The 24,227-nt window shown below is 37.2% G+C and overlaps 2 protein-coding genes and 1 pseudogene across 2 annotated transcripts in view; 1 reads left to right on the top strand and 2 right to left on the bottom strand.

The window, feature by feature from the left end:
* Positions 1-10,095: 10,095 nt before the first annotated feature.
* Positions 10,096-12,192, bottom strand: LOC143631963 (uncharacterized). Its single transcript, XM_077100572.1, has 4 exons — positions 12,133-12,192; positions 11,963-12,055; positions 10,904-11,009; positions 10,096-10,661 (listed from the first exon to the last, which is right to left on the bottom strand). Exons 1-4 carry the CDS (start codon positions 12,190-12,192, stop codon positions 10,096-10,098), a joined length of 825 nt encoding a protein of 274 aa, XP_076956687.1.
* An 8,769-nt stretch (positions 12,193-20,961) lies between these two features.
* LOC143631958 (membrane steroid-binding protein 1-like) overlaps positions 20,962-24,227 on the bottom strand; it is a 6,716-nt gene continuing 3,450 nt past the window's right edge. Inside the window, exon 2 of the mRNA XM_077100568.1 lies at positions 20,962-21,373. Coding sequence (XP_076956683.1) covers positions 20,962-21,373 — 412 coding nt within the window. The remainder of the gene's footprint in view (positions 21,374-24,227) is intronic.
* LOC143631953 (uncharacterized) overlaps positions 21,447-24,227 on the top strand; it is a 3,010-nt pseudogene continuing 229 nt past the window's right edge.

The raw sequence follows: 24,227 nt of genomic DNA, 5'->3' as shown, positions 1-24,227 counted from the left end.
TATATCCGGTCCGAGTTTTCGGTTTCGGTCGGGTTACCTGGAAAACGCACACCCCTAACATAAATATAGTCAATTAAAAAACTTTGGTATTTTTTAGCTTATTTTTTATTGTTATCACATTTTTCGTGCAACACACTGAACCCAGGGTGTCACAACGGTTTGGTTTACATATGCAACATAGTTCTTAAACTTTAAACTTAACCATTACCATGCTACGGAAATACGTCTAGAAGTCAATCCCAGATTGATAATCCGCTCTCATGGCCAACAGAAAGCGCTGCATCCACATGCACACTCTAAAACTTTCCTGATATGCATACTAAATGTCAGCACTGATAAGTGAGTTATAACTTGACCTTTTATAAACAAGAGTAAAGTGCCAAAATCGTCCATGTAGTTTGATCAATAATGCAATTTTCGTCCAAAAAATTCCTTTTTGCATATAGACCATCAAGGCTTTCTTTTTCTTACCAACTACATCCAAATCGTTAACTTCATTAATTTTTTAAATTTTAAATGAAGGGCAATCCTGTCATTTTATTTTTAATGATAATAATAATAATATTAAAAATTAAAATCAAAAAATAAAAACTAAAACCTAACCTTCATCTTTTTCAACTACCTTCTCCCACCACCCATCTTGCCGCCCCCATCTTAACACCCCTCTCCAAAATTCTAGCAACCACCACCGCTGGTAACCCCACCATCTTGTCCACCTCTATTCTGTAGCATCCGACTTTGAAAATAATAAATAAAATAATCTTATTTATTTAATTAAGTGTTATTATTTAGCTATGTTAAATAATAATAAGTTGGGTGGTGGACTTAGAGATAAAAGATGGATTAGGGAATGGTTATGGGCCTAAGGTCCATGATCTAATACTATATAAACCTATAAACCCTCCCAAAACCCTAACTCTCTCATATAATCTTTGCCTCCACAAACTCAAAACACACACAAACACTCCTTCCATTTCGGTCCAGATTAGAAGAAGAAAGGCTGTTTGTATTAGATCTCCATAAACAAGCAAGAAACATACCAACATTCGACTATGTTCAAGAAACCGATTCAACCCGTGTCCGTTTAAGGTATGTTTAAGCTAAAGGCCATGTATTTGATGTCAAATTTCCATCAAACATGATAAGACATTGAATAGGACTAAAGCGAGTAGTAAAACCGTAAACTTTGTTATAAACAAGTTAAAAAGTGTTAATCGAGTAAATTGGTTAATGTTCGGACGCGAGAAAGATGTGTAAACGAAGTCGTTTTGACACGAAACTTGATAAGATAGTGAATCGGGTAATAAGGAACCAAAAAGTATTAGACTTGGTTGAAGAAAAATGTTGAAACTGAAAAATGAGATTCGGCTCAAATCGCAAGGATCGATGTCACACCCCAACCTAACGCGGAAATGCGGGGGTGTGAGCATGATTGTTCACATCTCGAAGATACTATCATGAATATAAATGACAATATCTATTTAATTATTTTATTTCAAAGAGTACACAAAATTTTACAAATATTACAAAATAATTCAAATAAGTAAATATAATCTAAGATAAACTTAAATAATGATTGTCTCCTTTAAATCCTAAGGTATGGTCTAGATGTCCTTTTCACGTCAAACTTCAATTCAAAAGCAACCTGCATATGCGTAGAAAATAAGAGAGTTTGTCAACAACACATGTTGAGTGAGATGATCACCAGTTTTGACACTAACAATAATATGTATATAATACATGATAAGTGTTAAATGCGCAAACAAACATATGTGGGTAGTAATCAATCAAACCATAACAAACCATATACAAACCATAGACATGCTAGTGTGCCATTAAACCGTTGCCATGCGAACGGGCATTGGTTACAATGACTGACTGAGGTTGTTGGTTTACCATGGCCAAGCGAATCGGGCTCCGGTTACTACGACGACGTATGATCATACTGACTGAGATATATTATGATGGACCTCTCCAAATGCGATAAAATAAATACATGAGCAAATAGCACTTAGCATTTAATTGATATACACACAATGATTATGTTTGCGAGTTTGAATATATATATATATATATATATATATATATATATATATATAAAATATAAAATATGAATAGGTATGCATATGTCCTCAAAACGTTTAAAAACAGTAAAATAAAGGGGAATGATCAAACTCATCTTAAACCAAAGGCAAGTGTATAATGATAACGATAAACGAATTAATAATTAAGCGAGTTGTCGACTAAAGCGTCGAACGAAACAAACTAACTGAACCTGAAACTTTGAGATACGAAAATATAAGTAAAAAAGAACTTTTTGCCACTGCAATCGCTCCAAACGGATATTTAGAACTCCGGTTATGTTAATTTAAAGATTTAAGCGAGTCGGCACTGACCAGAATCCGAACAGCGAGTCGGAAGTCACGTTTTGGGCAGTAGCTTTAAAATTTCTTTACGAGAATAAAAGTCTTCTGGACCGATCGTTGTTTCTAACAAGAAGCATGAGAAAACGGATAGTTAAACTTGTTAATTATTTTACCCTTTAATGAGTTTTGAAGGAATTGACCAGTCAACACCCTTCAACCATTAAAATTGATTGAAGGTTATTGACTAGGGAATATGTATGAACAATTTCTCAGTTTACAACTTACTCGGAAAGTGGAAGAATCAACCAAAACGAAGAGTCAAAGGTTGAGGAATAAGCAAAGTCAAACGTTTGTGCTTGTATCTTCAACAATAATGCAAAAACCGAAGGATTTTATGAGAGACAGAGGAGGGTGACGGCTGGAGATGCTCTCTTAGGTTTTAGATAAAGTTTGTGACAGGTTATAATGAGTTGTTTATATGGGGAACACTAAAACGAACTAATTATAGTTAATTCACTCATTTAAGCAGCCGAATATGCATTTAATGATGAAATCAATATAATAACAAAAAGATTTCCTTCTTGATCAAGGGGTTAAGAACATGGGCATGTATTTTAGTTATATTCCTTTTTTTGGGGCTTAATTTACTCGATTTATGCCAAAAAATAAGCGATTTGGATGCTAAAAACGAACTAGGAAGGTATAACAATAACCAAATGTGATCAGGCAGCCCAGAGCACCGCGTAGCCACCCCATGGTGGTGCCATCTGTCACACCCCGACCAATGAAGGCAGAAACGTCGAGGCGTGACATGATTGCTCATTGCACAATGACACTATAAAGTTACAATATTTAAACAACTCATTTAAATCCATATCATCATAAATAACACAACAATGATTCATACAAAATGCCAAATAGATAGATAAACAAATAACTTGTTCTTTTATTTTCTAATATCCTAAAGCCAAGATAATAAGTTTTTTCAAGTAATCCAATCAAGCTAACATCAAACCTGTAACATTGCATAAAATAGAGTTTGTCAACACGAAGGTTGGTGAGCAATTTTCATAGTTTTGGACAATAAGTATATAGTATGAAATCCACAACTAGTATATGAAAACAATAAATAATAGCAACAATTTAGATAATAAAACCGTCAATAAGAATACATTGACGACAATAATGAAATCGTCAATAAGAATACATTGACGACACCTTTCTATATGGGGATACCATATATACTCGGAATTAACGTATGATCATACTTTGATGAGGCTACCCGCCTTCGCATTCAAGAGGCTACCTGCCTTAGCATTCAAGAATTTGCACATAATCATGTAAAGCATATAACACCAAATCGAGTATTTATTTAAGTAAACATATACAATAAGTGTTGTGGTTTAAGACTCAAGTATAAATTATTTGAATTTGAATAAGTATGCAATGCCACCCCCAAAATGAAAGATGGAAAATGGGGGATGAAAAAGTACTTACATTAACAAATAACTTGAAAGATAATGTCGTTAATAATCGGAGAGATCGGTTTAATGAGAAAGACCTATATTAAACGGGTCTTGTGTTAGTAGGTAGTCTTGGAAGGGTTTAAAATAAAATACATGACAAATAAAGTAAATAAATAAAGTTTAGGGTTTAAAATGTAAATATTTGAGAAATTAAAGAAACGAGTTTTGTAAAATAAGTTTACTCGAAACCGGGTCTCGGTATTCTATTCATTAGTTTTTATTTTATTTTTATTTTTTTTATTTACTCAACCTATGTTAAGTAATAATGTGGGTTAAAATGCAATATTACAAAACCCTTGGTTATAAGAATACCAAAATGAGGTTTAAACGAGTGTTCGGGTTTGTCGGTTCGAGACTTGATAATTGACCAAGCTCAAAGTTAACTTTCCAATATAATAAATGCTATGAGATAACTCAATAAAATCAAAATAGACTTAACCAAGTATGTAGTTCTATTGTGAAGAACCTTAACGTTCGTTAAGCGAGTATACGACTTTATCGGTCCGAACTTGTTATAAGATCAAGTTGGTTACCGACATGCCAAGTATGTTTAGAAATTAACTAAAATTGTTTTAAAATATAATCTTGAAGAAAAATATGAGTTTTTGGTGGCTAAAAACACACTTGTGTGTCTTAAGCGAGTGAACTCGGTTTAGTTCGGTTTTTGGTTCGGTCCTTGACTCGGAATAAGACCAAGGATGGTTACCACATACCAAATTACCATGGAACTCGTAAAATAACTTATAAACAATAATACTCAAGTTTTACATTCAAAAAGTTAACAATAAATCTTTTAAACGAAAGTTCGGTTTTTAGTTCGGTTCTCAACTCGGGATGAAACCGAGGCTAGTTACCACATACCCAATACCATGGAACTTGAAAAATATGAACAATAAACTAAGATATGCAGAAGTTAAGCAAGTATAACAAGTTATATGGTTAGATTTGTTAAATATTTAACATACAATTCATCATTTTGATAATATCGAAAGGTTCGGGATACAAAACGGGTCGGGTTTACATTAAGAATACAAGTATAAAATATCCCGAAATTGACAAATGTCACACCATCGCTCAGCGCCCCAGCCCCAAGGGGGCGGGAATTTGATTTTTGACAAGATTGGTCCTTGTAGTTTGAGAATTGACTAAATATTGAACCTTTTATGCTTAAAACAGGAAATAAACAACATGCAAAATGTAAAGGGTATAAAATGAAAATACCAACCTTAAATACTTAAATTTACTTGATAATATTATTGATAAAGATCCTAGATAAGTTCCCGAATCGGGTTATCTGTAAACGAATACAGGTTTGAAAAATCCGAGATGTTACAATCGAAATCGCGTTAAACAGTAATGCGATTGTGATTGGTGGAATGCGATTGCGATTGGAGGAACGCGAATGCGATTGTGATTCCCTTGATTTGCGATCGCGACTTGTGATTCCCCTGATATGCGATTGCAATTTTGTCATGGCATGCGATTGCGATTACGAACCTAAGGTTATGCGACTGCGATTAAGTTCCATGATAATGCGATTAGTTCCATGCGAATGCGATTATGTTCCATGCCTATGCGATTGCGACTTCATGTGCTTAACTGTTAGATAGATTAGTCAGTTAAGTAGTAATTAACACATATATTTGTTAAACAATTAGTCGTGCTCAGCTGAAGAGAGGTGTTACAATCATGTTGGGTCGTAAAAGTTACAAGGAAGATTGGAATCTTCTCGACCTCCTTAGAAAATGGCTAAATATGGAACTTGAGCAAGCCTGGACCTTCGAGCATGATATCTTACGCTTGTAAGATTATCTTCTATAATTCTTCTAAGTGTTGAAACCTTCGAACAAGCTACACTTCGTCAAGCAAGGATGTTCTTCATCAAGCACAGTTTGCTATCTGAGCAAACACTTGATCTATCCAGCTTAAACCAAGTTGTACGAGCACTTTGGTGAGTCAAACATTGATACAATAAATGATGATCTCAATATGTTCTAAGTAAAGCTTCGAGCATGATTCAGTCTCGAGCAAGTTTCAGTACCCCGAGTATACTGGAATTGTTCTCAATAAATCATAAGGAAAGATTGAAGAAGTCAAGAAGAATATGTTTGCTTGTGGGACTTATTCGAGCAAAGTTGGAATACGTCATGGAGATTGAAGTCTGCTGGAGTAGAATATTTTCTAAGGAAAATATTCTAAGTAACGTTTGCTCGAAGACATGTTTCAAGCATACTTTGTACTATAAGGTCTGCTCGACAATGATATATCATGGCAATGTTTTGTCTTCCTAAATTTTGTCTTTACTTCGTATGCTCTAGACATGGCCATGCCTTCATTCACCATGGGGTGTGTTGAGTCTGTTTTCACCGTTTTTCTTCGTATATCAGCTCGTTTTATTCTCTAAGGCTATATTTACCTATAGATAGAAATACATTAGTGGTTATTAATTCTAATATAATTGTCGATATTATGGTTATTTTGAGACATTTTTGTGCCGAAAAGATGTATAAATTATTATACATCATCACCTAATTCAAACTTCTTTAATCCTTAACTAAATCTTCACTACCCGTACCCTCGAATAACTATACAAGGTTCACGTTTGTATCTATCAACTATCACCACTACACCAAAAATGGGCTACAACCATATGAAAAAACCATGATCGTACAGCTTTTGGCCATGCAAAAATTTTTCAGCTCAAGTGTGAACAAAGGGTACCAATATGTATGATACAGTTACACTCACATTTTAGTGACCGAAGCAACTTAAAAGTGTTGCTAAAGGTAACCAATATTTGTTGCTAGAATCACTCATTTTGTCCCATTAACTATGGCTAAAGGGTACAAACAGCAACATACAGTTATTTGAAGTGTGGTCGTTTGTGTTATATAATCACAAAAAAGTATATATGTGTCACATCTATTTCAAAAAACCGTGGCTAAAGGGTTGTTGGAATCAACGTAACATCCAAACAGCTCTGGAGGTAATTTCCTTATTGGACTCTCCCCGATGGAAGTTGTAAAACTCAACTATTACATTTGTCCCTCCAATGGACAGCAAACTTGACACTGTAAAACTGTTACCATTCATTACTCGTTTCATTTACTTTAACACCTTACTTTAACTTTAAACATGTTTACTTCATTAAACACTTTAACTTGACCATTTTACTGTACTATAAAATCATACTTTATTACGAGACTATAACGTTGTACTTTATTGTAAAACATACTAATTTTACGATAATATAGCACATTATTGTCAAACTGTATCTCTAATCTTTAATATGTAAAGTATGCACGTCATCTCAAAACCGTGTAAAAGAGAGGATCTGAAACTCACCTAATTCATACTTCTTTAATCTTTGGCTCAATGTTGTAAAAGTAGGACTCCAAGGCCGAGTACTCCCCCAGTAATCGCTAAAAGGTATGGCACCGAGGAGACTTTCTTTAACTCCACCTAGTTCCTAAAAATCAATCAAAGGTAGTCAGCCTCAGCCAAAATCAGATCTAATCGGTCAACTTGGGCCGATTTTGACTTTAAAAAATGAAACATAATTCGTATTTCTATAATACTAAAGAATGGATATCGTTTTCTTAAAACTAATGATTGGTATTTTAGAATAATTTAGTATTTAAAAATGTACTTATCTTATTTATATTGATATTCACCTATTTTGTTACAAATATTAGTTAACTTATGATACTTGACAAATATATGATACCAAAAATTAATTATCTTTATATTTACCATATTTGATTAATCGCCGAGTACTCTGAGTACACCCCCCAACTCCCCGGTCGGCAGCCTAGGGCCCGTCTAACGACTTTTGCAACCTTGCTTTAACTAAATCCTCACTACCCGAACCCTCGAATAACTGCACAAGGTTCACGTGTGTAACTATCAACTTTCACCACTGCGCCAAAAATGGGCTACTGCCACATGAATAACCATGGGCGTAGGCCTTTGGCCACGCGTAATTTTTCAGCTCAAGTGCGACCAAAGTGTACCAATATGTATAATACTGTTACACTCACATTTTAGTGGCCAAAGCAACTTAAAAGTGTGGCTAAAGGGTACCAATATTTTTCTTGTTGGAATCACTCATTTTAGCCAAATGATTATGGCTAAAGGGTACAAACAACCACATACAGTTATTTGAATTGTGGTCGTTTGTGTTATATGATCACAAAAAAGTATATATATGCCACATCTATTTCAGAAAATTGTGGCTAAAGGGTTGTTGAAATCAACGTAATAAATGCAGCTAAAGGGAACCTACGACCACATGTAGTTATTTTATGTGTGGCCCTTTATATTACATAGTCACAAAAAGTATGTTTTGACCACATCTATTTAAAAAAAAACCATGGCTAAAGAGTTGCTGGAATATAGCATAAGAAATGTGACTAAAGGGTATCAACGGCCACTCGTTTAAAGTGTGGCCTTTTGTAATATACCTACTGAAGTACTTATAATAGGTATGGACTATTTGACATTGAAATATTTATAAGAGGTATGGACTATGGACTAATTGGCATTCTTATGCATCCCCTACTTGTGGCCTAGTGGTAAGAGGCTTGGGTTCTCTAGTAGAGACTCAAGTTCGAATCCCACTTGTGTCATATTTGGGTGGATATTGACAATGAAGGATTTGAGCTAGGCCTTGTTCAAAGGCTGTCAATTTGAATCCTGAGCCCACCCTGGTTTTAGTCCCACCGTGTGTTACGCCAGAGAGTTCTGCTCTTGTGGTGACACAACGGCTGTCAAGTGACAGTCGGCGGTATGGTTTCCCGGGGGAACGCCCAAGCCAAACACTGAAGCTAGCATGGGCCCGGTTAAGACAACATAGTCTGACCACAGTGGGGCATCGGAGCTTTCTAAATTTGGAGAACGCGGTAGCCTAAATATAAGAAAGTCGCGGTTCTAAAAAAAATTGGCATTCTTATGCTTATGCTCAATCATTAAAGATCAAGATCTGACTATCAACCATTCAACCTCATGTGCTCCATACTCAACATTTCCATTTTAAGCTAAAAGTATGTAGCTTCAGACAAACTTAAGTCACTTTTCATCTTGATATATTTGAATATGAAGAATGAAAGTGTCAAAATCATTCAAACTTAGTTTTACATGCAGCTAAAAAGAACAACTTGTAAGTCACGGGCTCTTTAATGATTACTGTCGAATCACGAAATGAATCTAACCTGATCCATGACGATGTTTCCACGGATTTTCGAGATGAACGAACCACGTCTTGATCTTCTTCTTCTTCAACTGCTTGAGACCTGCGATGGCCTTTTGGGGGAGTGGAGGTGACTGCTAAGATATCCTGAGGATTTCTTGTTTACAGACACAAAAAGTGGTGGTGGCTCTTATTGAGCATGACCCCTTGATAAGGAGGTGGAGACCTCCTTATATAGAGTCTCATGGCCACCATCATGGTACCCTAATGGGCCTAGCCCAGTTAGGGTTACCTCCACAAAACCCCCTCAGCCCAATAACATTGTATTAGTCCATGTAATGAAATAAGCCAAACATAATAGATTTAGGGTCGTAGAACCGGGTTTTAGTACCATACCCCTACAAGCCCCCCAAGTCCAGTGTTGCTCCTGGGCGCGCAAGCGTCTAGGTGGAGCGCTGGACTTTATAAGGTGTGAGGCGGTTTTTTCCCTTTTCTTTGGCCTTGTCTTTATTGTCTGAGTTTTGGGAGGTTTTCCCCATGATGGTGACAAGCTGTAAAAATAATGAAGCCTGCGCGTGAGGCGGCTTACGGGTTTTAGTACCATACCCCTACAATTACCAACTTTTGTAGCTGGCTCAGTTATTTGTTAATGCATCCCAAAGCCAAAGTCATCAACCATTCAAGTTAATGAAAAGAAACACAATGAAAGAATAGAGATAACCGAAATGGATTCGGATTGATATTCAGATAGGACAGGTGAATGTGCCAAAATGGGTCGGGTCAACCCATATACAATAGACGCCATGGTCACTAACAGAAAAGAGTCTTGACTTTTGAGACTAACCAACTACCTACACCGAATCACCATTTATCATCCCAAAATACAGTTTACAACATCAACTAACCAGAAACTACAACTACCATACAACAAAAAACATCAACAAACACATAATATCTTAAAACTAACATTCCTAAGTAGTCTGTCTACAAACTGCACATCTTAACCTACAACATACTAAAGTCTAAAACAACCTTGATTTTTTAAACCACCATTTTCAAATGTCAGATCATGCTGCTGCTTATCAGGCAGATAGAAGTCATGTGGGCCCCGGCCAGGAATCGCACCCATGAGCGTTTTCACAGCAAACTCAATGCACGGGTCCGTCCAGAGCTCCTTTAGAGGCAACGTTAATGGCGCTGGGGATGGGTTTTCAGGCTTAGCAAAATCGATACCCAGGTCCGTCCACAAATCACTCATGGAAAACTTGATTGGGTTGCTTACTGTAGGGTTAGCTACAGGCATTTCCTGCTTCTCAACATCCACTACTGGTTGTTGATCTTCACGGGGTGGCAATGTGGCGGCCCACATCTTCGTATCCTTATAATCCATGTCAGCATTTTCATCGTGTTTGTGTGTCGTCTTTCCCCTGTCGGTTTTGTTGTTATTTTCTTTTTTAGTAGCCGAATTGACCAGTAGAGCTCTGGCAGCTTGGCGGTTGCTTCGGGTATCAGGCGGTGATGGTGGCGGCGAGTCAATTTTAATACCCGATTGTCGTGTAGCTCTACGTGTTTCAGGCTGTTCTGAAGCACGGTAAAGCAATTCCGATTCACCCACGTCACTAACTTTGCTTCGTGTCATATCCACCGGTCGCTTATGCCTCAAAGTTTCACTCATTTGTTCCTTTGATCACAATGAGCACGATTATCAATCATTAAGATAGTTAGTTTATTCAACAAAATAATAACAAGAAAGGTGTAGAATAAACTAATAATCACACTAACATGTAATCTTTCATCTTTATTATCCGCATAAGCACACTCACTATTCTTCGGTTTGATTGCAAGTCTTCCTATTTTACCAGTTCTAATGTAGCGTTGAGTATCTCTGAGTGAACGGAATATGTAACCAGTCACGGGATCCGTGTAACGCTAAAAACATAAATGATACAAATAGTTATTATGATGATACAAGCTAAAATTAATATTATGCCTGTAAACAAACCAAACTTTCAATGAACTATTCGTGATCCGTTTTGACAAGAAGCTCGTGTATGTTCGTTTATTTAAAAAACAAACGTCCCCCACTTGTGGCCTAGTGATAGGAGGCTTGGGTTCTCCAATAGAGACTCAAGTTCGAATCCCATTTGTGTCATATTTGGGTGGATATTGGCAATGATGGATTTGAGCTAGGCCTTGTGCAAAGGTTGTCAGTTTGAATCCTGAGCCCACCCGGGTTTTCGTCCCACCGTGTGTTACGCCAAAGAGTTCTACTCTTGTGGTGGCACAAAAGCTGTCAAGTGGCAGTCGGCGGTATGGTTTCTCGGGGGAACGCCCAAGCCAAACTCTGAAGCCAGCGTGGGCCCGGTTAAGACAACATAGTCTGGCCAGTGTGGGGCATCGGGGCTCTCCAAATTTGGAGGGTGCGGTAGCCTAAATACAAGAAAGTCGCCGTTCTAAAAAAAATTTTAAAAACAAACGTACATGAACAAAACGTTTGTGTTCAGTTTTTTAAATGAATGAAAATGAACACATGTCATGCTTATTCATTTATGTTTTGCTCATTCATTTATGTTCGCTTGCATATTTAACAGAAAATGGTAAAATATTTTTTGTATTTTAGATATATGTTCGCTTGCATATTTAACAGAAAATGATAAAATATTTTTGTATTTTAAAAAATCACCCTAATAAGTATTTATAGTTGTTCGTTCACATTTGTTCGTTCATATATATATATATATTCATTTATGTTTGTTTATATTTGTTCAATTATATTCTTGAACTATTCGTTTAGATATTAAATAAACTAACATGTGTTCATGTGTCCGTTCAGTTCGTTTACAAGCCAAATTAGTAATACTAAATTAATTAGTGTGGAATACCCGATCGACTTTGTTTCTAGAACCGGCTTCTCTTGTTTTGGTTTCAACAGTCCACCCTGGAGGGAGCTCATCTGCTTCATACTGTGATAAACCCTAATTACAATCAATAAAAAAGAACCCTAATTTGATGAATAATAAGTGCATTATGAAAAGTACCACTGAATCTAAACCTTATCTTTGTTCCAGGTGTCGGGAGCACTGGGTTTTTCAGGCGACTTCACTGGGGACATTTCACATACACCTGCAATCGAGCATTAAAAAGTCCCACCGCCGATGGAGTTGTAGTTGGTTCTTTACAAGGTTTTATTGACAAATCACACTCATATTGCTGACGTGTACTGTCCCACGGCTCACCAAGTGGCAGCATCTTTATTATTTGACAAACAAATTGTTAATTTTGTTCTGGCATAAACCGATAATGTTATATTTTCTTTAAAAAACTAGTATACCAATGTAATCATAATAGACATGGTATATATCAACTGTACGCTTATTTTTAATTTATTGTGACGTTAGGGCAAAGCTCTAACGAACACAGGTCCAGGCAGCTTTCCCAGTTAGCTGTGTTCAAGGAGTAGCAATCTCTGACCCGGCTTAAGTGGTCAGATAACTTGCTCATCTGATAAATAGGCGTTTATTTCTTTTGGTCGATTATTCTGGTTCATATCTCTCACAAAATTCACACTTTGATCTTGATCTCATTCAAAGTTTTATTCAATTAAAGTATTTGGGGAACCACTAAACGACTCTTAATCTGAGTTCTTATACAACTCTATGAAAATTCAACTTAAAATACCTAAAATAACATTGATTGTGATAAAACCCACTTAAACACGAATCTTGAAATGAAAATCAAAGACGTTACGCGTGGAACGTGTTGCAAGATATGTGAGAATCATTTGATGTTCATCTTCAGCTTGACCCTATAATGTTGCATTATAATAATCGTTGTATTGATTTGTCGTTGGAGTATTATAAATCATAAACAGGACCAATTTTGACTTTTAGACAATGTTAACTTGTATAATAGCGTCTAGCTACAATAAAATTGACTTATTGCACCTTAAATTTTCTTTAGTCGACACGAAGTGAGTTGTATGGTAAGTTTTCGTAACTCAACCTCTTATTTGTATATTGACTGATTATAATTAGTTAATATTTATATAATTTATTTCACCACTGTTCGGTCGTTGGTTTAAGACAAAACTGGTTGTGTACGTGTTTTCTTGTTAGACTTGTCCAGTTAGATTATGTCGAAACACACACACTCAAAAATAAAATAAATCTTAAAAATAACAAAAACATTTCAAGTTTATAAATTCTTAAAAACTATATTCGATTCTGTTCAAATTTCAGTTTGTATGTTTATTGATAAAAATGAATATTGAAACCTCCACTGGCTAGCATATTGACACGACCCAACCAAACTCATAAGTTGAATTTGTGGTTGGAACCTATAACTTAACTAGGAAGAGGGTGCTAGCCACATCCGGTCTAGATTCACACACATCCTTCACTAATGAATATACATATCAAATAACCACTATATTACATTAATCTCAATTCTACAAAAAGAATTAAACAATTCTATATATATGAATACAAACCCTGATAGCCAATAACATGATGAACTTATTAGTTGTGAAGCGGGTTCGGTCCACTTGGCACGAGCCGTTTTGACTGTTCGTACGCCTCATCGTTCCCATGGTTCTTGAACTCGGGCTTGGTGTGAAAGTGTCTCTCAAAAGTAGAAACAAAATTAACCCGGATTCTCTCTTTGTTGATTGAATGATTATTAATCTTCCTGCAACTCGATACATGAGCGTCTAATGATACGAGAAGGATCATAAGTATGATCATCGAACTCGAAACTTTAAAACTCATTATTGATATTGATATAGGAAACAAAAGATGAAACACTTGTTGATTGTTTAAGAAATTGGATGTGGTTTTGGGTTGGTGAAGAAATGTATTTATAGAATTATTTCTTGTGTATAAGAAAGGTCAACTGCAGAATTTGGTGTCTGCTAATAACATCTTGCCTCTTGACCTTAAAATAAATGTTGACTTTTGTGTTTAAGCATGCCTAGCAAGTAAGAGACTATTTTAAGATTTTTTGCTATTTTAGGTTGACATTTTATAAAGCAAATCATATGAAACCACGAGGGTGTTTGGGATTGAGTTTGAAAAATGCTTATTGGCTTTTGGGGTGTTTGGGATTGAGTTTGAAAAATGCTTATTGGCTTTTTCAAGAAGCCAATAAGCAAAAAAGGTGTTTGGCAAATGTAAAAGCCCTTTTTGATTTGGCTTTTTGATTGGCTTGAAAAAGCACTTTTCTAAAAGCCCCAATTTGGGGCTTTTCAAAAATGTTTTTGGCTTTTTGATTGGATTTTTACTAATCTACCCACCCTTTACCATTTTTGGTCATTTTATGTTAATAAGCTAAGCCAAACATTTTTTAAAAAGTGCTTATAGCTTTTTCAACCACATAAGCTAATCCAAACACTTTTTTAAAAACTCCTTTTCAAAAAGCCAGAAGCCAATAAACACTTTTTACAAAAAGCACTTTTAGAGTTATAAGCAATCCCAAACACCCTCTTCATCTATCTGAATCCTCTTTTTCGCATTTTTTCTATGAATCTTACACAACGCATAAATAATAAAGTTTTAGGTTGTCATAGAAATATATCAGCACGTCAATCCATTTAAAACTTCATTACGGGTTTAAATAAAGAGTTAAATGGGGCTCGTATATGGCTTATACGATTTTAAACGTGCCTATATTAGAGTTGATGTACTTAACACTAATAAACTTATGGGTCGTGTTTGTGTCCAATAAATCAATCGGTACACCCCTAATCTTTATTAAGCATAGAAGAGATGTTAAGATGCATGAATCCAAACAATCTTGATGTCATGCTGCAGGCTGCAAGTATTTTAGATGTTGATACACGCTTATAGTTAAGATGACAAATAAATAATATAAATAATTATCAAAATGTATTATATTTTCTATATATGAAAATCTGAGGTTATACCTTAGCTGGCTTTGACTTCAAATAATTTGTATTATGAGATGTACATATCCTTCTAGTTCTGCTTACTTTTTCAAACTCATGAACATGGTTAAGTGTCAAACACATGATAATAATAAAATACTAATATATGATGGTTGTTGGCCTTAATTGTATGATCAAGTTTGATAAAATATTGCGGGACAATTTTATAATTAGTACAAAGTATAGTTAGGGTGCTTTATGCAACATTTGTAACTTAGAGGGTCTTGATGTAAATATTAGGCGGTTATAAAGTTAGTTATATAACTACTAGGTAGTTACATAACTGCCAGAGGTGGTTAATTAACCGCCATGATAATGCCTATAAATAGATGTTCGATGTAAGTGTGTTGTAACAACATTAATCATATAATAAAGATAGTGTCTTGTTCGATCAATAAAGTTTGTGCTTCGAGTTTCATCCCTTGTTGTTCTTCTTCTTTGTTATGTTCATGATTGTTGGTTGGATCGTGATCTCCTGGGTCCTACAATGACGTCATCATTGAATCCAAGAACTTCTGCTAGCCATGTTCTAGTTATTAACAAGTCATCTTAAGATGTACTTTCGTGTACATGCATACACCAGCACAATGTTTTTTATTTTTCTAAATTACTCGATTCTAAAACTCAAAATCTGAGTTTCATAACTGATTGGTGTGACTTTATCACACCACATGTACCTAACACGAAATTCACAGGTTTTGCTCAGTTGTCTAAATGGGCTTGGACAAGTTTTGGGTCTAACCTTGTTTAGTCATTACATAAATTGAGTGGGCATGCAATGCTCAAATTTAAAAGAGAGAAATATTTATATGATTTTATAGTTTAAACATAATCATGTTAGATATGTTGTACTTTTCGTTGTAAGTTTATGATTTTAAAGTACCAATATGCAAAACAAAAGAACTTTCAGGTTAAACGTGTCATATGTCATGTTCGTGTCAAATTTCATGTTCAACCCAAGAACAAAACCCATAGAGATTTTATATTTATGTTCTTGATTGAGCATATTATTATCATATATTGCAATGTGAAAACAAAGTTTTTGTGAATTCGTGGTAAATTTTAAGATAATGAAAAAAAAATAAGATAACAAATTTCATTTACTACTCATTTTGATATGATACATGAATTTTGCATCCTGTATAATCTATATCTATAAAAAATTAAAAACAACAAACAAAAAAAAAAGGAAAAATCATAACTTTGCATATTGCTAAATCCATATTCTGTTACAAGAATGCATATTTGCTCAAAAATCCCATCAATTATGAAGCGGATTCGGCCCGCCTGGCACAAGTTGTAGAGATCCATTCACCTGACTATGAAGAAAGAAACTTTCTTGATGACATTCTTTCTTCAATGGCTTTGGTTTCCATCATCATGCAATTCCCAAATTGGAAAGTTAGAATGATGATCATCAAAACAAGAACTGCAAATGGTTTTGTCGAAGCACGAAATGAATCTGACCTGATCCATGACGATGTTTCCACGGATTTTCGAGATGAACGAACCACGTCTTGATCTTCTTCATCAGCTGCTGGTGACCTGCGATGGCTTTTTGGGGGTGTGGAGGTGACTGCTAAGAAATCCTGAGGATCTCTTGTTTTACAGACACAAAAAAGTGGTGGTGGCTCTTATTGAGCATGACCCCAAAATAAGGAGGTGGAGACCTCCTTATATAGAGAGTCTCATGGCCACCATCATGGTACCCTAATGGGCCTAGCCCAGTTAGGGTTACCTCCACAAAACCCCCTCAGCCCAATAACATTGTATTAGTCCATATAATAAAATAAGCCAAACATAATAAATTTAGGGTCGTAAAACCGGGTTTAGTACCATACCCCTACAAGCCCCCCAAGTCCAGCGTTGCTCCTGGGCGCTCAAGCGTCTAGGTGGAGCGCTGGACTTTATGAGGTGTGTTAGGTCGTGGGGCGGTTTTTTCCCTTTCCTTCGGCCTTGTCTTTATTGTCTTTGAGTTTTGGGAGGTTTTTCCCATGATGGTGACATGTTGCGGTCCTTATGATAATGATGGTGCCCTATCATAAATAAGATATAGCACGCATCATAGTAATAATGAAGCTTGCGCGCGAGGCGACTTATGAGCTGTAAGAAAAATAAAGCCTGCGCGCGTGGCGACTTACGAGCTATAATAATAATGAAGCTTGCGCGCGAGGCGACTTATGAGCTGTAAGAAACATAAAGCCTGCGCGCGTGAGGCGACTTACGAGCTATAAGAATAATGAAGCTTGCGCGAGAGGCGACTTACGAGCTGTATGAATAATGAAGCTTGCGCGAGTTGTGGCTTACGAGCTATAATAATAATGAAGCTTGCGCGCGAGGCGACTTACGAGCTTTAAGAATAATGAAGCTTGCGCGAGTTGCGGCTTATGAGCTATAATAATAATGAAGCTTAAGCGCGAGGCGACTTATGAGCTATAATAATAATGGAGCTTGCGCGAGTTGCGGCTTATGAGCTATGAGAATAATAAAGCTTGCGCGTGAGGCGACTTACGAGCTACAATAATAGAGCTTGCGCGAGTGGTGTCTTACGAGCTACAAGAATAATAACAGCTTGCGCGCGAGGCGTCTTATGAGCTGTATGAATAATAAAAGCTTGCGCGCGAGGCGTCTTACGAGCTATAAGAATAATAAGAGCTTGCGCGCGAGGCGTCTTACGAGCTGTATGAATAATAAGAGCTTGCGCGCGAGGCGTCTTACGAGCTATAAGAATAATAAGAGCTTGCGCGCGAGGCGTCTTACGAGCTGTATGAATAATAAAGCTTGCGCGCGTGGCGTCTTACGAGCTATAAGAATAATAACAGCTTGCGCGCGAGGCGTCTTAAGAGCTGTATGAATAATAAAGCTTACGCGCGTGGCGTCTTACGAGCTATAAGAATAATAACAGCTTTTATGAGCTGTATGAATAATAAAAGCTTGCGCGCGAGGCGTCTTACGAGCTATAAGAATAATAAGAGCTTGCGCGCGAGGCGTCTTACGAGCTGTATGAATAATAAAGCTTGCGCGCGTGGCGTCTTACGAGCTATAAGAATAATAAGAGCTTGCGCGCGAGGCGTCTTACGAGCTGTATGAATAATAAAGCTTGCGCGCGTGGCGTCTTACGAGCTATAAGAATAATAACAGCTTGCGCGCGAGGCGTCTTATGAGCTGTATGAATAATAAGAGCTTGCGCGCGAGGCGTCTTACGAGCTATAAGAATAATAAGAGCTTGCGCGCGAGGCGTCTTACGAGCTGTATGAATAATAAAGCTTGCGCGCGAGGCGTCTTACGAGCTCTAAGAATAATAAGAGCTTGCGCGCGAGGCGTCTTACGAGCTGTATGAATAATAAAGCTTGCGCGCGAGGCGTCTTACGAGCTATAAGAATAATAACAGCTTGCGCACTTGGCGTCTTACGAGCTATAAGAATAATAACAGCTTGCGCGCGAGGCGTCTTACGAGCTGTATGAATAATAAAGCTTGCGCGCGAGGCGTCTTACGAGCTAAAAGAATAATAACAGCTTGCGCGCGAGGCGTCTTACGAGCTGTATGAATAATAAAAGCTTGCGCGCGTGGCGTCTTACGAGCTATAAGAATAATAACAGCTTGCGCACGTGGCGTTTTACGAGCTATTTTATGTCCCGCGCCACGCGCAGATGTTGCATGCGCGTGCGCGTAGACTGTGATATGTGTGAGCATGTGATGCGTGAGCATGTGTAATATGCGTGAGCATATGTGATGCGTGAGCATATGTGGTGCATGAGCATGTGGTATGAGGATTCCCAACCTTTAAGTATGGCGCGTGTCCATGTGGGATATTATGAGGATTCCCAACCCTTAAGTTTGGCGCGTAGCCATATGGGATATTATGAGGATTCCCAACCTTTAAGTCTGGCGCGTAGCCATATGGGATATTATGAGGATTCCCAACCTTGAAGTCTGGCGCGTAGCCATATGGGATATTATGAGGATTCCCAACCTTGAAGTTTGGCGCGTAGCCATATGGGATATTATGAGGAATCCCAACCTTGAAGTTTGGCGCGTAGCCATATGGGATATTATGAGGATTCCCAACCTTGAAGTTTGGCGCGTAGCCATATGGGATATTATGAGGATTCCCAACCTTGAAGTTTGGCGCGTAGCCATATGGGATATTATGAGGATTCCCAACCTTGAAGTTTGGCGCGTAGCCATATGGGATATTATGAGGATTCTCAACCTTGAAGTTTGGCGCGTAGCCATATGGGATATTATGAGGATTCCCAACCTTTAAGTTTGGCGCGAGGCCTGATGCGCGCATGCACGGCGATGGAGTGGTGACTCGTGAATGCGCGTGCATGGCGGAGGTCTCTTGCGCAAAACCCAGATGGTGGTTTCCGCTGCGGCACATGCACGGCTGCGGAGTGAGAATCCGCGGGCGCGCGTACATGGCGGCGGAAGTCTGGTAATTTCTGGATCTGCAATTTTAGAGTCAGATCTGCAACTTTAGACCTAAAATCCAGGTCTGTGATCTAGATCTAGATCTGTAAATCAGATCTGGATAGATCTGAAGCTCGGAGCAGATTTAAAACCATCACAGATCCGGAGACTTGATCATTCGAGTCCGGCAGTTTCTTTTCACACAGATCTGGAAGCCTCTTTTAGATCTATGGATCTTTTTGAGCTTTAATAGAACAAGCCTTGAAGCCTTTTTCTGTAAACTTCCAGATCTGGGTTTTTCCTGGGAGAGATCTGACAGCCGAGATGAAGATCGGAGGGTAGTTCGTTGCCGTCCCACGGATGGCGCCAATGTCGAAGCACGAAATGAATCTGACCTGATCCATGACGATGTTTCCACGGATTTTCGAGATGAACGAACCACGTCTTGATCTTCTTCATCAGCTGCTGGTGACCTGCGATGGCTTTTTGGGGGTGTGGAGGTGACTGCTAAGAAATCCTGAGGATCTCTTGTTTTACAGACACAAAAAAGTGGTGGTGGCTCTTATTGAGCATGACCCCAAAATAAGGAGGTGGAGACCTCCTTATATAGAGAGTCTCATGGCCACCATCATGGTACCCTAATGGGCCTAGCCCAGTTAGGGTTACCTCCACAAAACCCCCTCAGCCCAATAACATTGTATTAGTCCATATAATAAAATAAGCCAAACATAATAAATTTAGGGTCGTAAAACCGGGTTTAGTACCATACCCCTACAGGTTTCATGCTTCAAAAGGTGTAAAAAAGATTGAAATTTCTGTGTAAAGTTCATGAAAATATGAAAAGGGCTGTTGACATTTTGCTGGTATTTATAAGAATAAATAAGAACACCAACAGATGTACATGACGGTACAGAATCAAGTTTGACCTTAATTTCTATTAAATTACATTAATGACCCTCTCTTATCCTTAGTTGACCACCAACAGTTGCATGTTATATTGAAAGAGAAATAAATAATGACCCTTTAACAGGAACAGCTACAATAATAGATATACAACCAAGCAAATGACAAAAGAAAATAAAAACTTCCGTAAAAGAATCAATAGGAGTATCTAGCAATCTTGTGCTTAATTAAAAATTGTCTTACAGATTCAGAGATGGTCTCTAAATAATTCAACATGTCTCAAAAGCTTAACCATTAAGAGACTTCACGAACCATTTTAGTAAACCAAACATACTCTACCTCGAACCAATTTAGAGGTATCTTTTGATTAAAATCATTAAGAGGCTACCAAACAACAGTTATAAATCTACAAGCAACTTATAATAATCGTCCTTGTTGAGTATCTAGATTATTATTTATTGTCATTAACCCAAAGGCCCGCTACAAATTTGTCTATGATTTCTGGTTTCCTATATATCGAGGGTTTCTCGTCCGTTGCAATGACATTTATCATATATTATTATTGTCGTTTTTTGCCAAATATAGTTCACACCCATGACACAGAAATAATTATAAACACAAAATCACTCATGTTTGTGGGCTTCACTTGTAGTCTCTTCCTTGGCTTCACCAACAGTCACTTCTGATGGAACATGGCTAACCGGTTCGGCTGCAGATGTCTCCGAAGGTTCGGTTGCAGACGGCTCAGCAGGTTCGGTTGCAGATGGCTCAGCAGGCTCAGATGCAGATGGCTCAGCCGGTTGATCATTGGTTGATGGATCGGTGGGTGCGGTTTCTGGATTCTTGATGGACCCAACCTTGACATACTTGCCCATGAACTTGTATTCCCAATCTTGCAATGCCTCGAGCTCAAATACACCAAGACCGGTTAGATCACCGTTCAAGTCTTTCTCTTCAAAGGACATTTTGGCTAGAGCCCTACTTGCATCCTTTCCTGCAAATAGTGCATACGGTCCACCTGGTCCGTAAAACATCCTGAAATAATAATCGTACCCATTAATAATTCGTTGAACATCTATAATATTAAAGAAAGATTATATTTTAACACATGTTGAGACATAAATTTCTATTAGTTAAACTTAGTTAAGTGTTAAAATTTCTATTGTTTAACTAATAGAAATTTAGGGCGGGTTCAATGGATAACGGGGATGGAATAGCGGTTGGATGGTTAGGACATCCTATCTTTAGAGATAAAGAAGGCCGTGAACTTTTTGTACGTCGTATGCCTACCTTTTTTGAAACATTTCCGGTCGTTTTGGTAGACGGAGACGGGATTGTTAGGGCCGATGTTCCGTTTCGAAGGGCAGAATCTAAGTATAGTGTCGAACAAGTTGGTGTAACTGTTGAGTTCTACGGTGGTGAACTCAATGGAGTCAGTTATAGTGATCCTTTACTGTCAAAAAATATGCTAGACGCGCTCAATTGGGAGAAATTTTTGAATTAGATCGTGCTACTTTGAAATCTGATGGTGTTTTTCGTAGCAGTCCAAGGGGTTGGTTTACTTTTGGACATGCTTCATTTGCTTTGCTCTTCTTCTTCGGACACATTTGGCATGGTGCTCGAACCTTGTTTAGAGATGTTTTCGCTGGTATTGACCCAGATTTGGATGCTCAAGTAGAATTTGGAGCATTCCAAAAACTTGGAGATCCAACTACAAGAAGACAACCAGCCTGATACAACATTTCTTTGGTCTCTTTCGAATCGATTTTCTTTTTATGATTTTATTTTTATATAGGGTACCAGATAAATCTTGATTTGAATCGTCATTTTTTTTGTTACTCTTGCTCTTTCTTTATCCGGAATATGATCCCCCCAAAAATAAACAGGTATGGAAGCTATAATTGTAAACCACGATCGAATCTATGGAAGCATTGGTTTATACATTCCTCTTAGTCTCGACTCTAGGGATAATTTTTTTCGCTATCTTTTTTAGAGAACCGCCGAAAATTTCAACTAAAAAATAAAAAAATGAAATGATTTTTCATTATCGCAATTGAAGTAATGAGCCTCCCAATATTGGGAGGCTCATTACTTCAATTAGTCCCCATGTTCCTCGAATGGATCTCTTAGTTGTTGAGAAGGTTGCCCAAAAGCGGTATATAAGGCGTGCCCAGTAAAACTTACAAGTAAACCAGATATAAAGATGGCGACTAGGGTTGCTGTTTCCATTATTATATAATTTCAAGACCACAATGGATCTATGATAAGATCGTTTATTTACAATGGGATGGTATACAAAGTCAACATATTTCAATGAATAAAATAGGATTTATGGCTACACAAACTGTTGAGAACGATTCTAAATCTGGTCCAAGACGAACTACTGTAGGGGTTTTATTAAAACCCTTGAATTCTGAATATGGTAAAGTAGCTCCTGGGTGGGGAACGACCCCTTTGATTGCCGTCGCAATGGCTCTATTTGCGGTATTTCTATCTATTATTTTAGAGATTTATAATTCTTCCGTTTTATTGGATGGAATTTCAATGAATTAGATCTATAAGAACCCCCAAGTCCTAGCTTTTAAATAAAAAATGAATCCTTTAGAGCTCGGATTCTAGCTAATTTGATTTTGGTAGTTCGATCGTGGAATTTCTTTGTTTCTGTATTTCTGGAATATGAGTGTGTGACTTGTTATAATTGATCCTATTGATAGTACAGAGAATGGGTCTGTCATCTTGATAGAGATGGTTCTCCTTCGTCGGATATTTATTCTAGTATCTGGAACACGGAATATATGAAATAGATTAAGAAATATTTAAACTATGATTCATACTTAATATTCAAACCTCGCGGCCAGACTCCAAAAAATTTCCAAGAATTAGAATTTAGAAATATAAATCGAAATTTTTTCTTCTTTCAAATTCCAAAAGCCTTTTTATACTTATTTTGACGCAAAGATAAATCTTTCTTCGGATTTTTGGTTATTATCTATTCGTGGAATAAGCGATGATCCGATGGTTCTTACTCAGGGAATCTTTGGGCTTAACTTAGTATTTTTATTGAATCATCGTGGTTCTAGTATGAATCTGAGGTTTGAATCGATTCATAGGGTCTTAACAAGAGAATTCCTATAAATAATAAATAAAACAAATATAATAAAAATGATAGACAAAAACAAATCAAATAAAAAAAAATAGGGAAGAGATAATTCAAGAGGCCCGTAAGGATCAAGATAAAGACAACTGAGCCAACTTGATATTTTGGTATTATCGCCACAAAGAAGAAGAAGAACTTTCAGATTTTTTTTATTCTTATCTTCATAGCAGATTGAATCGGAAAGTAAGAAGTTTCAAACTTTCTATTAAATATCCGTTCCAACCAGTATTTTGGGTGTTTTTGCTTGAGCTGTACGAGATGAAAGTCTCATATACAGTTCTCGGAGGGGGGATCACACCTATCTCAATAAAGTTTATGATTGGTTTGAAGAGCGTCTCGAGATTCAGGCGATTGCGGATGATATAACTAGTAAATATGTTCCTCCTCATGTAAACATATTTTATTGTCTAGGGGGGATTACGCTTACTTGTTTTTTAGTACAAGTGGCTACAGGATTTGCTATGACCTTTTACTACCGTCCGACCGTACTGATGCTTTTGCTTCTGTTCAATACATAATGACTGAAGCTAATTTTGGTTGGTTAATCCGATCAGTTCATCGATGGTCGGCAAGTATGATGGTCCTAATGATGATCCTACATGTATTTCGTGTATATCTCACCGGTGGATTTAAAAAACCGCGCGAATTAACTTGGGTTACAGGTGTGGTTCTGGCTGTATTGACTGCATCTTTTGGTGTAACTGGTTATTCTTTACCTTGGGACCAAATTGG

The sequence above is a fragment of the Bidens hawaiensis genome, unplaced genomic scaffold, assembly GCF_021521415.1.
Source record: "Bidens hawaiensis isolate Kalapana, Puna unplaced genomic scaffold, B.hawaiensis_p1.1 tig00006295_1, whole genome shotgun sequence".
Lineage (NCBI taxonomy): Eukaryota > Viridiplantae > Streptophyta > Magnoliopsida > Asterales > Asteraceae > Bidens > Bidens hawaiensis.
The sequence above is the reverse complement of the archived record's forward strand: the minus strand, read 5'-3'. Positions and strand labels throughout refer to the sequence as shown.